The 16,040-nt window shown below is 44.5% G+C and overlaps 1 protein-coding gene across 1 annotated transcript in view; it reads left to right on the top strand.

The window, feature by feature from the left end:
- ITM2B (integral membrane protein 2B) overlaps nt 1–16,040 on the top strand; it is a 142,909-nt gene that overhangs the window by 112,350 nt on the left and 14,519 nt on the right. The window contains exons 3-4 of the mRNA XM_086934988.1: nt 1,127–1,330; nt 13,221–13,331. Coding sequence (XP_086791114.1) covers nt 1,127–1,330; nt 13,221–13,331 — 315 coding nt within the window. The remainder of the gene's footprint in view (nt 1–1,126; nt 1,331–13,220; nt 13,332–16,040) is intronic.

The following is a 16,040-nucleotide window of genomic DNA, read 5'->3' as shown; positions in this document are numbered from 1 at the left end:
CGGGCCTTCCTGGGAGAAGGGGAAGGAATTTCCTGAGATACTTGAGTATCTGCATACAGTTTCTGGTGACTGAGAAGATCTGGATCTTGAAAGATAGATCATTGTCAAAGGTGACTTCCAGGTTCCTGGCTTCCAAAGTGGGCGGAGGGGGTGTAGGTACGTCCTTAGGCCAGGCGCTGACCCAACCCAGATTAGGGTTAGACCCTAACAGTTTGATTTCTGCAATATCCGATTTGAATTGTAGTTGGCTTTCTATGAACCAAGGTAAGGTTGCTCTCAGGCACTTCGAGAAGGATGCTTTGCTGGTGTCTAAGTTGCCCTTATAGGAGACCATCTGCGTGTTGTTGGCATAGGAGACTATCGTGATGCCGAACGACTCTACCAAGGTGGCCATTGGGGACATGTAACCATTAGATAATGTTGGACTGAGCGAGGAGCATTGGGGTACCCCACATTTTAAAGATTTGGCCTTGGAGAAGTGAGGTTTTGTCCACACTGATTGTTCTCGCTCAGAGAAGAACCGGGTCAGCCAATCCCGTGTCACCACAGTTTGATATGCATTGTAGAAGGATGTCATGGGGACAGTGTCAAAAGCCGCCGACAGGTCTAACAAGATGAGTTCAGCATTGCGTCAGAGATCTAGGAACGTTTTTAGCGACTCCGAACTTCCAGCAATGCTGTTTCGGGGCTGTGTCATGATCGAAATCCTGATTGGGTGGGGTGCAGAAGGTGTTTGGATACATGAGGCAGGGTCGAGCTTAATCCTACTTCAGCACCCTGAAGTGACCGAAAGAGACACGGCTAAATAAATAAATGCTAGGAAGGCATGAATGCTACTTAAACTGTCGGTAAATAGAATAGCAATTCATATTGTTTGCATATGGTAGGACATTTTTCAGGAAAACCATATAACCCTGGGATTGTTGTGTGAACTACCAGGACAGTGTTAACACTTAGCCTCATTCCCAGGTTGTTGATTGCTTATTTTACAAATGTTACTGTGAAATGTGAACTGTAAACATTATTCAGTTCATCTTTTTGATAGTAATAGTATTCTGTGACAGGGAAATTTTTTGTTTTCAGTTTTTTTTCTTCTCCTTATTAGTCTGTTTGTTTTTCTTTTTAGGGCGATGCTTACTTCTGCGGACTGAACTACATTGAGGACGACATGATATTGACGAAACCATATGCAGACTCCTCAACTGCTCGCTACCGCTCCATTGAGGAAAATATTCAGATTCTGGAAGAAGAGGGGCTGGAATTTATCAGTGTTCCTGTGCCAGAGTTCGCCAGTAGTGACCCTGCTGACATTGTTCATGACTTCCACAGAGTAAGATTAACTTTTCTTTGAATCACTAACCTGGTTTATAAAGTAATAACACCTTTTTTATTATCACTAACAAAACTGAATCTTTAGCATACCGAAAAATAGTTTTTAAATCTAAAATGTGAAGTAAAATCCCACTTGCTTCTTTATTCAGACTCCTGAGGCGGAAGCCGGGAGAGCGCATAGCGCATTGCATTGCTTTTTAAAATTGTAAAACTGTCACGAATTTACTTGTGCTAGCTTTTAAAACTCACCACAGCAACTCTGCAAACTGCTAAGAATCGAGCACTTCACTCAGTTCAGGTAGCGGACTCTAACGCATCCGGCTGACCCCTAATTGTTTCACTCCTCTGACGCTCGCAGCGCGAGGACTCAGGCCGCGCCCACTTGTTTGGCCACACCCCCCTGTCCCCTCCCTCAACAATCACGTTATAATGTGTCTATGGCGGAAGCGCAGCGGGAGCGCAGTTTGCGCGCCTAAGGCAAGCCCGTCCGCGCCCGTCCGCCCCAGACCGAGCCCAGAGCCCACACCCCCGGCCGTTCCGAGCCCCCCTCTAATCAAATACTCACAAGAATCTCTGCACCAACTCAGAGAACCTTTACACACTAGCTGCAACGGACTCATTACCCCGGAGGACGAGCATCCAAGATGCCCGAACTGCGCCTACAGGTTTAAGCTTTCCCCCCATCCAGAACCCGCCTGCCTCGAGATGGCTCTGCTCAATTGTAGGTCCCTTCCTAAGCACCAGACAGAAATCAACCTACTGCTGACAGACTCCGCCATTGACGTCCTGTTTTTAACAGAAACTTGGCTATCCACAAGTTCCGACCCGGACATTATCCAATCATTACCACCTGGATACCTCATCAAAACCCTCAGCAGACCGACGGAAACGGGAGGGGGTTTAGCGATTATATATCGCGACAACCTATCATGTCAGTTTAAAGACAGCCCCATCCTAGATAGCGAAAATGTTCTTTTCTCCTTGCATCTGCCTCCATCTACCACCCTATCGGGGGTCTTAATCTACCGCCCACCAGGACAGGTAGGGTGTTTCATAAACTCACTAATGGACGCCATCTCCTCTCTTGCCTGCGTGACTCCAAATTTCACAATCCTTGGAGACTTAAATCTCCACTTCGATGACCACGCTAACAAACTTGCCTCAGATTTAAAAACCGATCTAACATCCCTTCATCTACAACTGCGCAGCAATGAACCCACTCATATGAAAGGTCATCTGCTAGATCCCATTTTTTCCAACCTCACCAAACTATCCGTTCAAACCCCTCTGCCCCTCCCCTGGTCAGACCACTTTTTGGTTCCTTTCAAACTTCAACTTCCAGGGAAGAAGTCGGAAACTCCCCGTCCTCAGGTCCCATCACGCCCATGGAAAAAATTGGACACCAATCTATGGGAACGTTCGCTGTCATCCACTTTACCAGTAGTAGACCCAGACCCCTCTAAAGCCGAAGTCCAATTGCATAAATGGATTAACGATTCCCTTAATTCAATCTTGCCACTCAAACCTCTCCCAACAAGCAGGAAATCCTCCAAACTGCCGTGTTTTACTCAGGAATTACGTGAACTAAGAAAGATAGGCAAAAGGCTAGAGCGCCAATGGAGAAAAAACTGGATTACAGAAGACAAAAATGAATACAGAGCCCATATTAGGCTCTATAAAAACGCTTTAAAAACAGCGCAGGCCTCCTACTTCGAGGATCAAATAGCCTCAGCGGCCAATTCCGCAAAAGAGACCTACCGCATTGTTATTCTCCTCACCAAAATGCAGGACCCACCGCCGACTCCAGACCTGGAGGGCGTAAAATGCAACCAGATGGCCGATTTTTTTCTCGGCTAAAATCGAAAAAATCCTGTCCTCCCTACCGGCCCCTTCCATCTCCCAAGGATGCTCTATCTCCTCTCCTCTCCAAGACGCCCCGAGATTATCCTCCTTCCCCCAAATCACCACTGAGATGTTTCTTAACATCTTACATACGATCAAAAGTGGTGCCCCGTCAGACCCAGCCCCGATCAGTAAACTCAAGCTGGTTGCTTCTACCGTAGCTCCCCCTCTTACCAACTTGATCAATGCCTCTTTCAAAGCTGGCACAGTCCCGGCAAACTGGAAAAAAGCCACTGTCAAGGCTCTTATAAAAAAGCCGCATCTAGACCCCATGGACCCATCTAACTTTAGACCTATCTCACTGCTGCCGGCCATCAGCAAAATCGCCGAACGTGTAGCAAACAAACAACTCTCTGAGTTCCTAGAAACTAATCACCTCCTTCGCCAGTCTCAGACAGGTTTCAGACCGGGACAAGGGACCGACACCGCACTGTTAGCCGTGGTCGAAGAAACTAGGAGCATTATGGACGCAGGAGGATCAGTGGCAGTGATCATCCTCGACCTAAGTGCCGCCTTCGACACGGTGGACCATGCAACCCTCATACACCGGCTTGGTCTGATAGGAGTGGCGGACTCCGCCTTAGCCTGGATTAAATCCTTCCTTGAAGATAGGTCCTTTCAAGTGGCAGACGGGTACTCCACCTCCAAGGCTCAGGCACTCAAGTGTGGGGTTCCTCAGGGATCTTCCCTGAGCCCCACACTTTTTAATGTGTACATGGCACCCCTCGAGGATGTTGTCAAACCTTTTGGCATCAAATCTATAATGTACGCCGACGACACACAGCTCGTCGTTTCCCTTAACCAATCAGACAATTCCCTCTCTAATCTATCCAGTTGTCTTGAGAAGGTGCACCAGTGGATGTGTGACTCCCGGTTAAAACTAAACGGTGAGAAATCAGAAATACTCCTCTTGGGAAATCCAAACAAAATCCCCACATCCCTTCCCTGGCCGCCATGTATGGGAACTCCACCAACCCCCAAATCCGAGGTAAAGAGCCTGGGGATATGGCTGGACCAGGAGCTCAGTTTTAAGACTCAAGCTAGGAAAACTGCTGGAACCTGCCTCGGTCTCATAAAGATGGCACGAAAGATTCTCCATCTGATCCCCCACCAATCCAGGAAGCTCCTGATGCAGGGGCTGGTGAACTCCAGATTAGACTATGGAAACGTGTTGTATCTGGGGGCTCCAGCCTCTGTAGTACACAGACTTCAATGTGCTCAAAATGCGGCCGCAAGAATCCTAACAGGAACTAAAGCAAGGAGCTCGGCCAAACCAGCCCTCAGAAACCTGCACTGGTTGCCAGTAAAAGAACGGGTCAACTTCAAAACCCTGTGCATTGCCCACAGAATAATGCACGATGAAGGCCCCCCATTCTCAGACCACTTCTGACACAGCACCAGTCCAGCAGACAATTAAGATCTAACTCCTTATCCCTCGCAAACGTCCCCAGAATTAGGAAGGCCAGAACAGGCGGTCGCCTGTTCTCTTACAATGCCCCCAGATTGTGGAACTCCCTCCCACTCTCTCTGAGGCAAGAACACAACCACCTCAGGTTCAGGAAGTGACTAAAAACCTGGCTCTTCCCCTAAATTTCCCCTGCTTACCTCTCCCCTGTTTCCCCACCTTGCTGGAGTTATGGTCACTAGCGCTGGGATGCCCTAGGGTAGCTACGCGCTCTATAAATCTCAGTCAAATCAAATCAAATCATTCACTAAGTATACAATGTTTAAATTGGGACGTAAATGATTCAGTCTGTGTTAACATGGAGAGTTTTTTTGTGGCCCGTCAAGTGCAAGTAATTTTTTTTTGTTTCCGATAATCTAATTTATTTGCATTTGAAAATCCAAAACATACAAAAGACAGCATGTGATTGCAAAATAAATCAAAGTCCATCACCGGCAGACAACAGGAGAACCAGCCTAGATGTAAAGCCTTCGAGCAAGCCACCTCATTTGAAAAACAATATAGCTATATAGGAGAGAAATCAAGCACATAACTCAAAATAGTAGATTTGGCCACTGACCCCATACTTTTCAAAATTTTAAGGACATCCTGTGCCTCAAAGAGTGGTTCCTCCTGGGTCACGCACCAGTCCACCCTCGTCCCCACTTTCGTATGGAAGGGGGTTTGGCCTGGGCCCAGGCCGTTGCAATATCTCTCTTGGTCACCGCAGTGCCCAAAAATCGTTTGTCGGCTCTAGAGCCGTCCAGGCCATCAAATACTCCCAGGAGGAGGCGTATAGGATCATGAGGGACCTGCCACCCCAGAGTTTGTGTAAGTTCTGATTCCACACCACACCAAAATGGAGCTAGACCATGTGGTAGTAATCGGCCGGGACGTGACCACATTGTGTACAGTCTGGGGAGGGGCGCAGTCCTGCCCTATGTAAGCGTGCAGGGGTGAGATATGCTGTGTGAAGGAAATAAAGTTGGATGAGACGTAATTTAGAGGAGGTTGTTGGAATTTTGGGGGCCATAAGGGCGTCTCACCGGTTTGCTTCCTCTAGGGGATCCAACCATCCCTCCCAGCGGGTTCGCAGCGAGTCTAGGGTGGTAGGGCCATTGTTCACGAGGGAGCGGTATATCCGCGACATCCCCCTCTGCCCTAGTTTCCCATCATGACCTGGGCTTCTAGCGGGCTGAACTCAGGAAGTGAGGTGCCTGGTGGAATATGCATGGTGAGGGCTTGACGGAGTTGCAGCTACTTATAAAACTGGGTGGTGTGAAGTGAGTGACGCTGCTGCATATAGGAGAAGGCCCTAACGTGGTCTCCCACCCAAACGTCCCCAAGGAGCGAAATTCAGATCCCACTGCCGAAAGCTCTGAAGGGTCGATCCCTCACGCAGCCATGTGCCAGCCACAGAGGTGTATGTTGCGGGAAGTCAATGGTTCTGAGCTCAGTCCGATAAGCCAGGTCAGACCAGCCTCCAACGATCCAACAATCATGGACGACAACTTCCTCTGGTGCCAAGTAGTAGAGGTGAAGATTGGTCACACCCATGCCACCGTCAAAGGGAGGTATCCACGAGCGAGCCAAAGCTATGCAAGGTCATTTCCACCTCCTCCCTCCCCCCCCCCCCCCTTCCCTCCCCACACAAGGAACCTGGTAATTACCCCCATCAAATTCACGGAACCAACTACCCGGAAGATGAAAGGTGATATTTTGAATAATCAAGTGCAAGTTTACCAGAATGTGAATTTGAACGTTATGAAACCTGGAATTACATATTTTTGTTGTTGTTGTTTTTTTTCTATCCATGCAAAACACTAAATTATTTATGAGGCTATACAAATAAGCCTTCGTCTTTCTCCTAGTCGTTCTCCTTAGGACACCTTAAGTTAATCAAACCATTATTTGCTCCAAATAGAGAGAATGCAGATTTTTCTGTAATCTTTTTCAGTCTGGTGACAGAATCGGTCTAACATTGACATCAGTTTATTCTCTGTCTCTGCTGGATCCCTAATATATAATAATAGGTCATCTGCATAGAGTGAAATAACGTGTCTAAACCAGAGGAGCTTCTGGAGGGGAACCTCCTACGAGTGATCTCTGCTGTCAAGTCACTGATGCACTTCTGGCGGATCCTGCCCTTAATAGTCTTGGGTCACATAGCCAAAATGGTGGTGCTGCTGCCTCAGCTTTTGTACTTCCATGTGGGCTGGTGGCCGAATTCTGGGAGACACTGCCACACACTTGCCACCGTGGACACATTCCTCCATCCTCAGCCAGTTTCATCCCAGAAGGCGGGAAGCAACTCCCATCGAGCTGATGCTGGTTGTAGCCCACAGGTGCTTCCTGCGGGACCTGCAACTCAAAGGTGATACAGTCCCTTATGCACCGGTGCTGCCTTTGCATGGCACGCCAAGGGGCCGGCGGGCCGGGGCTCCCCATTTGGAGTGAGTCAGGGCTACAGCCGTTGGAGTATATTTATCACGACGGCCAGCTGGCACCGTTTGATGTCCTTGTGGCTGAGGAAACTTCCACAAGGCCAGTTTTTCCTGCACACCGCGTTGCTCACATCGCTGCGGACGATTATCACAGGAACCCACCATACACCTCACTATACAATACATACATGTCATGGGTGCCGGGAGACACCTCATGAAATGGTTCATTGACTCGTTGCGTACACACTTGTTGCAACCACTGGACCCCCTTCAGCGTCACTGGGAAGCGGACCGCCTCCGACCATGCACAGACTGTGATACTGCAGGGACCGACGCTTATCCCCAGCAACTCCAGGCTCTGGCTCATACAATATCATTTATAGGGCATACCTGACACTGGCCAGAATCAATATGTACTTGGGGGCACTGATGCCCACTGTCCTAGGTGCCAGCTGTTATATGCAAACCTTCGGCACATGCTGTTGAGCTGTGTGGCGCTTGGTATTTACTGGCAATTCATGGTCCCTTATCTGTCCAACTTCACTGGGCGAGTGGTGGACTGCCACCAGGTGCTAGAAGCCACCTGTGGCGGCTTGCCTCCATTCACTGATATATTGGATGCAAGTGAAGAGTGCTGCTCTTCGTCGCGAAGACACCCTGGGACTCCAGAAACTGCTGATGGCTACTGCATGGGACACAATCCTCCAGGAGCTTCGCAGCACCTGGCAGTTGGACAATGACTCCCAGGCGCCAACTGCGGGCCCGGAGATGGCACCTGCAGAAATATGTAATGAGATGAAGTGGGGGCACTCTTGGGACCTAGCTAGTAGGCAGCCGGACTGCCCCTCATCCTTTTCCCCCTTTTACATGTGAGCAGGTAACATATCATTAATCGGAACAGGCAGATACCTACATCAAACACACTATTGGGGACACAGCAGCGGAGACCTGAGTTGAGTAAGTTTAGTGGTTCACATTCCGACCCCATCCCCTTTTCCCACCTTCCTAATCACCCTCACCCTCTCTCACATCAGCTTAGCGTACCTTACACAGACATGGGAGCCATTGATATTTGGCGTAGTAACTTCCTGTATGCCATATATCACCCGTAGACGGGGCTCCTGCAGAGCAGGCTGGGGGTAAAGCTGTTGTTTGTAATGTGAAATGTTACTTCGCTCTGTATATCTTTCAATTTATTTATGATTGGTGTAAATGCATGCAAGATACTTGTTACTAAACCAGAACACCAATAAAGAAGTAAAAAAAAAAATAGAGTGAAATAACGGTATACAACCGTTACAACGCAACTTTTACAACGCACTACCATTACATCGCAACTTTTACAACGCAAATACCATTACAATGCATGCCATTACAACGCATGTCATTACATAGCAGATACTATTACAACGCATGCCATTACATCGTAAGTATAGGTAATTTTATTTTACATTATTTTATTAATTTAATTAATATTAAAAATAAATAAAAATATTAATTTATGTATTTTTATAAAATTAATTATATATATTATTGTAAGTAATTTTGGGGTATTTTTAGGTTTTAGGGCTGGGTTTGGTTTTTGGGGTACAGGGGTATTTTTAGGTTTTAGGGCTGGGTTTGGTTTTTGGGGTACAGGGGTATTTTTAGGTTTTAGGGCTAGGTTTGGTTTTTGGGGTACAGGGGTATTTTTAGGTTTTAGGGCTAGGTTTGGTTTTTGGGGTACAGGGGTATTTTTAGGTTTTAAGGCTAGGTTTGGTTTTTGGGGAACAGGGGTATTTTTAGGTTTTAGGGCTGGGTTTGGTTTTTGGGGAACAGGGGTATTTTTAGGTTTTAGGGCTGGGTTTGGTTTTTGGGGTACTGGGGTATTTTTAGGTTTTAGGGCTAGGTTTGGTTTTTGGGGTACAGGGGTATTTTTAGGTTTTAGGGCTGGGTTTGGTTTTTGGGGTACAGGGGTATTTTTAGGTTTTAGAGCTGGGTTTGGTTTTTGGGGTACAGGGGTATTACGACTTTAAATACATTTAATTAATTTAATTAATTTTAATTAATTTAATTACAATATTAACAATTATAAAATTAATTGAATTACATTACTTAAATTAAAATAAATACTTTTTTTACTTATTTAATTTATTAAAATTAAATAATATTTTTTACAATTTTTAAATTAATTAAATTAATTTTATTACATTTTAAAAAAAAAGATATACTTACGATGTAATGGCATGCGTTGTAATGGCATGCATTGTAATGGTACCTGCGTTATAAAAATTGCGTTGTAACGGTCTGCGTTGTAAAATAACGCGTTGTAACATCATATATCCAGTGTCTTTCGCCTTACATTATGTCCCAACCCAATAATGTGTTGCAGACTTGATTCACCAGAGATTCTGTTGACAGTGCAAATGTCAATGGTAATAAAGGGCATTCCTGCCTGTGACCCCTCTTTAATTGCCATTGTGCAGATACATTTAGATCTGGCAAGAGCCATAGTAAAGGCTGAGTATAAAGCAGTCCTATCAAACTCTGTTGTGTGTCGTTACAACGCATTCCGTTGCAACGCATGCCTTTACCAGGCATGCGTTACAACGGAATGCGTTTTCATCGCCTAACCTTTACTATGAATATTCCTTTACCGCGCATAGATTTACAACGATTTTCGTTGGAAATGTATGCATGATAAGGGCATACTCTTGTTAAAGGTTATACCCCTCCCCTTACTTGACCCCCCAGCCCCACTCCTTATAATTACCCCTGCCCTTAACCCTTAATCTTTTTTTTAAACTAAAACTAAAATTCCCCTTACCTTTTCAAGTCGTCTCCTCTCCATCTTCTTTGGTGACGTTGGTCCTACGTCGTAAAGAGGAAGCAGAAGTTTCTTTCTCTTTCCTCTCTAACGATTCTGATTGCCTCAGCTTCGGCACATCAAGTGCAGTTTTTTTGGGGGGGGGGGAGACCCCCACCCCCTCTTTTTATTTTTTTTGCATTTACCACACATGCCTTTACTATGTATCTCGTAGTAAAGGTATGCGTGGTAAAGGTTTTCGTGGAAATGGCCGAGTTGTAGTGGCGGTTTCCCATCCAAATCATGACATTTGTGTTGAAGTTCATAGATTCTAATACTTCAAACAAATGAATTGAATGTAGTCTTGTAAAGCGCGGACTTAGCCCAAGGGCATCAAGGCGCTAGTGCGGAGCAACCGGACACAGCACCATATGGAATGCACTTAAGGAAGACAGCACCAAGTCCTCCTCAGCATGCTGGCCTCCGCCATTACACCTGCCAGTTTGTGTCAATATAATACAGGCCTTCTAATTGATAAGAAAAAACACTTTGTGCGCCAGTATCGATATAACTGACATAAATCAGTTGATTAATATTTTTTCTAATGTAGTTGCATCAGTGTTGATCATGGATGACGGGTGATAAGCTCTGAGTTCAAGGGCATCTTTGTTGGGCTTGAGGACCAATACTATAATATCTTTTCACATTTATGGAGGTAAACAATCATTTGTAAAAATGTTCTAGCACTGGTAACATTTCAGGGAGCTGAATCTGTCCCTGGCACCTTTCCCATTTTTACATTTTCAAATGACTCCATTACATTTTCCTAATCTAATGGTTTGTCCAATATTTCACTTTGATTTACAGTCTTGTCAATGACATGCTGTATAATTCCCTCCTAACTTAATTTTGGTGCACTATTTTGTGATGTTTATATAGCTCTTTATGGTATGCCATAAAGAGTTTGCGTATAACTCTCTGTGTACATACTATTTTAACACCCCTGACTTGAGGTATTGTGTTTGTGTGTGGTGGGATTCTCACATAATCAACCATATTATGAGTCTTTTTGCTCTCTTAAGGTTCCAGGGCAGTCATTGCCATCAATATTAAATGCTGCAATCATACCAATGCTTTAATTCGCATAGTAAGTTCCTCCTTCCCTTGGTTGTTCTCTTTCTTGTTGTGTATCCGCAAAGTAATTTCCTGCTTCAGTAAGGCAGTCCTTAAGTCAACCTTAATGATGCCTTTTTTGACCTACAGGTTGCAGTTATTTTCCCCAGTGCTTGTCTTCTGATTAACAATTTCTTGGCTTCCCATAACATTTCCCCTACTGTGGTCTGGTCTATCAGGGTGTCAGTCACCAGTCTCCATGTTAGTACACATGTGACCAGTGATGCTGGTTGTTTCTTAACCATCAACTCTTCATTGACATTGCCCTATCCCTCCCTTCCTAATTTCCCTTTACATGTCCCTTTCCATGGATGGCATTGCTTTCTTTCTCACCTATATTCTCAAGTTATGTATACATCATGTCCCTTTCAGGAAAAACAACTTCAATCTTATTTGCTGTTATTTGAATTTCTATTTTTTTTTTTGCTGTCTTGATAAAGACCGCCCCAGCTGTCTGTCAGAGGCAGCTTTGTATACAATACTATCCAGAGCCAATCCTTGCTCAGGATGAGATGGCTTTGGCATCAGTCTCAGTTGCTCAGTTGCCTTGCTCTTATTTGTACCTTTCCTCGCTTTTTGTGGTTGATCCTCCACATAGGTTTTTTAGGGGTTGCCCCCCCCCCCCCCCCCCTCCCCTCTCCCTGTAAGCTGTGTTAGGGATTACGTTTTTTGGGAACTAGTTTGTGAGGCTCCTGTCCCCCATACTTTTTTCTCGTAAAACTATTTTTTGTCATATGTATGATTGTGGCTAGGATTCGGTTTCTTCCTCTTCTTCTTAAATGCCCCAGGCTTTTTCCAGATTTCTCATACATCAGAATATAATAATTGTAAGAAAACCTTTACATTGCCTGGAAAGATCCAGCCATTTCAATCTTAAAAGACAGAGGATAAACAAGGGGGGAACAATAGTCCAAAGTTACCTTTCCTTAATCCAGTTTAACAATGATTGTGGTTCTGTATTAAGCAATAGTGAGCGGTCTTTGATAGTCCATACACAATAGGGCAACTAGGCAAAAAGAAACAAAACAAGGAGGAAAAAAACACTTTAAAGTCCCACTAAAACATCCAAAGATTTTTTTAACAGCTGCCCCACCCACTGAATAGTGGCATGCTTCATCCTTACCACCTATCCACACCCTGGTAGGGTGGTACCACCAGGTCGGACTCTACCAAACTTGGGAGTTCTTATGTACAGTATTTGTCAGGATAGAACAGGGATTCAGGAAGGTGGACATGCCTTGTGGTACACCCAAAAAGAATTCATTTATATTTTTAGGGTATGATGGGCATAAATAAAAATAAGCTCAGGGTTTTAATTGAGCATTAGTGTCTCAATAGCACCTGATTTTTTTCCAACATGTTTCAGCCCTCGCCAAGAGCCCATCCAGGTCTGGGGCCTTCGTCAGAGCTGTATGCCTGTCCCTGCCTACCTATACATGCACTCCATGCACATTCATGAGGCCTATGACTCTCAGCTGAAAATGAAACTTCTAATTCAAAAGTACTCCATTACTGTGCGGTTCAAGGATCATGCATGCCTGGGGGAAGGTGCCATTATGTAGTCAAACATTTGTCAAGGATTGGTTACTGCTGCTATCACCTACAGCCGCCGCTCTGACTGCCGCTGAACCGATAGTCTCAGAATACTAGAAAAACGGCTTGGTGGTTCAGTAGACTAGTGCATGCACAGCAGGGATCTAGATTTGATCTCATGGTCACAGGTTTGAATCCCAGCAGGTCCAGTCAGCCTTTTATCCTTCTGAGGCATATAAAAAAGTACCATTCAATTGGTTAACAATAAACTCCTATCATTTCAGTGCCACAAGCTCAAGACTTGAGTAAATGTGTGATTTACAAACACACATCATGTTTACTTTCAGCTGTGCAGGTGAAAAGGTCTAATTGGGCCTAGCCTTCAAGCTTCATTGTGGTAGGATTGTATAAATAATCAAAACCTACTTATGTGGTTGTGTGTTTATTTAAACATTTATAGGAATGTGTGATGTCCTAAACTTTTTATCATAGCTGTATATTGTAGGGACCTGGGTATGTTCTATATTAACAAAAAGCATTGTGCTATTAAAAAAAGTTTGAGCAATGCATTTTGAAGAAAACCACGATTTCTCATTCTTTCTTTCAGAAACTCACAGCCTATCTGGACCTCACTTTGAATAAGTGCTACGTGATTCCTTTGAATACTTCTATTGTTATGCCACCTAAGGATTTTTTGGAATTGCTCATCAACATTAAGGTATGATAAGACATTGTTGTTCGTTCAAAATCACTCTGCACAGATGTCTTGTTTTTTTCCTATAGAAGTAGATATGTAATTGTGCGTGGTAGACATGATCCGAACTTAAAGAGCTTTGCCATATTTATCTTTTGCTCTGTTTAAGGAACCTCCAAGATATTATTTCGTGTTCTGCTTCCTGCAAGTTCTGGGTGCAGCTTTGAAAGGACTTAAATTCTGTAAAATAAATGCATGTGTTGTTCCATAACAAAATATACTAAGTACTCCAAATCAGTGTAAATAAACTGCTATAGTGCAAGTGGCAAAGGATCTGCAAGGCATAAGCAGTCCACTCTGTCACATCTCTGGGGTGAAGGTCTGCAATTAATTGGAGTAGTTGATTACTTTGGTAAATAAGACAAACATCTAAATAGTGTTTTTGGCAGATATCTTCACTATTATATTTTTTAATGTTAACCATTATAAACTTGATAAAACAGTTTGTATACTTCACAGAACTACGGTGTAGCACATCAAACAATGCAAACTGTCGCAATCCGAATTGTGAACAATGGCCAGGGCCGGACTGAGAACCAAAACCGGCCCTGGCAAAGTGCTCGCCGGCCCCCTGGGGGTGCGACCTAGCTCTTTGTCAGGCCAGTTTCCGGCCGATTTTGTTACAGGGCCTGACAATGGCGGCCCTCCGTGATTTGTTATGCCGATCAGTATGCCCCACTCCTGAGTCCCATCAAACCTTAGTTTTTGCACTCAGATCTTTAGCGTGTTCCACCCGGACCTAGACTAGGTTTTGGAGCTCCAGTTCGTCTGCTCTTGAACCATGGTTCTGGATATCCCTCTGACTTTATATCTGAACTCATCTTTGTTACTTACTTCATCACTCTCACTCTGCCTAAAGCTCCCCATTGGGTTATCCTTGGCCACAGCTCTGTTCCCCACTCTGAGCGTTGGCTTTGGTTGTCCTTAGTACTCAAATCTGATCTTCAGCCTTTTCTGTACTCTGCATCCCACTGAAACTCTTAATGTGCTCCTTCCCTTGCTCTGACTGTTCTCTCCCCTTTCCCATGTTGATGGTTCCGGTCATCTCTTTGTCCCTGCCTATCTGCCCCTCTGTGCCTTGTTTGTCTTTGTTGTCCCAGTCAGTAACTGCATGTTCCCAGGTCCCAGAGTCCTAAGCCTTATCAAAGTATCTGTTTAGCCCCTCTGGGTGCTTAATCTTTATTTCTGGTCCATTCAATCAGAGGTGCACATCAAGGAGAATTTGAAAAGAAAGACCATTTTGAACTAAATGGGCTCTAAGGTATAATGCCCTGATCCTTTGTATGCTCTAAGACAACATACATCTAAAGAAAGCAAGAGTCTGCTGTATTGGTCGTCAAACAGTGCTGCATTGGTGAAACTGGAGCTACAAAGGGAGGCACATCAAACCGAATGTAATCCTGATTATTGCTGGTCTTGTAACACAACAATCTTTGCAGTCCCCATGCCCTTCATTTAGCAGGGAGAACCATCTGTTAAACCAGAATGTATATGAAATAGTCCCCCACAGAAGCATTTTGAATTGTAGTCTATGGTACTCTAAGGTGCAAGTTTCATTTTTAGATGAGACGTACAATGGACATACATACCCCTTAAACTGTGCCAAATAACAAGGATTGTTCTTTCATTATCAAGTTCAGAAACTATACGACTCATGGAATTTGTGCCAGTAAAGTGTAATGCACTCCTTAGAACAGCCGTGCACTTGACATCTTTCACTGTTGCTATAGTTCTGCTGGTGGATGCTGCATATGTAGGTTGCTGTACTCCTCTGGAACTGCTGCACTCCTGGCAGCTAAATAGAAATTTGAAGCATGTTTTGTTTAGGATCAAAGGATTTTCACTTAAATAGGGACTGGAACTGATTTTGAATGAAAAAAACTGAAAGAAAACAACACAGAATGGAGGACTTCTCAGCACTGGTTCGAAGTTGCCAGAGACAGAGCAGAAAGATGTGAGGGTGAGCCCTGGTCTTGCTGCACACACTGAGCTGGACAATACTTAAATGGGTAAACTCAAAACACTTTTCTAGAACTTCATGCCCACAGAAATAGGATTTTCATTCCTGAGCTCCCTAAAAAATGGAAATTAGCCCCATGACAACTTTCAATAAGCAACTGAGCATATCTATCTGGCTGATGCTCACGAGTCTCTGGGGGCTCGTCTTTTTCCTTATAGATTCCTCCGGGCCGACAATCCTCAAGATTCTCAACTATGGAGATGGTGGCACTATTCAGAGAGCTGTAAGATAAATCATTGTGTCCATTTTGGATAATCACTGCATTAAATTTTATTTAGATTTCACTGGCTATCCAGAGAGTAGAAAACAGTTAGTTGCTGCAAAGGCAGCATATTAAATATGCTTTGATACAGCCAGCCAACTTGAAGATAATCCTAAATGAAACCTGCCTCAGGCAGCCCACAGGCTCCCAAGGCTTATCAAGTCAGCTTAATGTTAAACAAAATCATCATGGAAGTAGCAGCGATGTGGTGTAACACCGTCAGGCTTGGGGTTATGGCTCCACCAAGTAGGATTCCCGTGAGGTCTTTTTCTTTTTTTTTTTTTTGCTTTAAGAAAGTGAATATTGCCAAGAGACTTGCAGTGTAGTATGACATGCTTGCTTCCATCAGAGAGAAATAATCTGGTCTGCTTCACAGCTGTTGATGTAGCAC

Source organism: Lissotriton vulgaris, chromosome 8 (genome assembly GCF_964263255.1).
Source record: "Lissotriton vulgaris chromosome 8, aLisVul1.2, whole genome shotgun sequence".
Lineage (NCBI taxonomy): Eukaryota > Metazoa > Chordata > Amphibia > Caudata > Salamandridae > Lissotriton > Lissotriton vulgaris.
The sequence above is the reverse complement of the archived record's forward strand: the minus strand, read 5'-3'. Positions and strand labels throughout refer to the sequence as shown.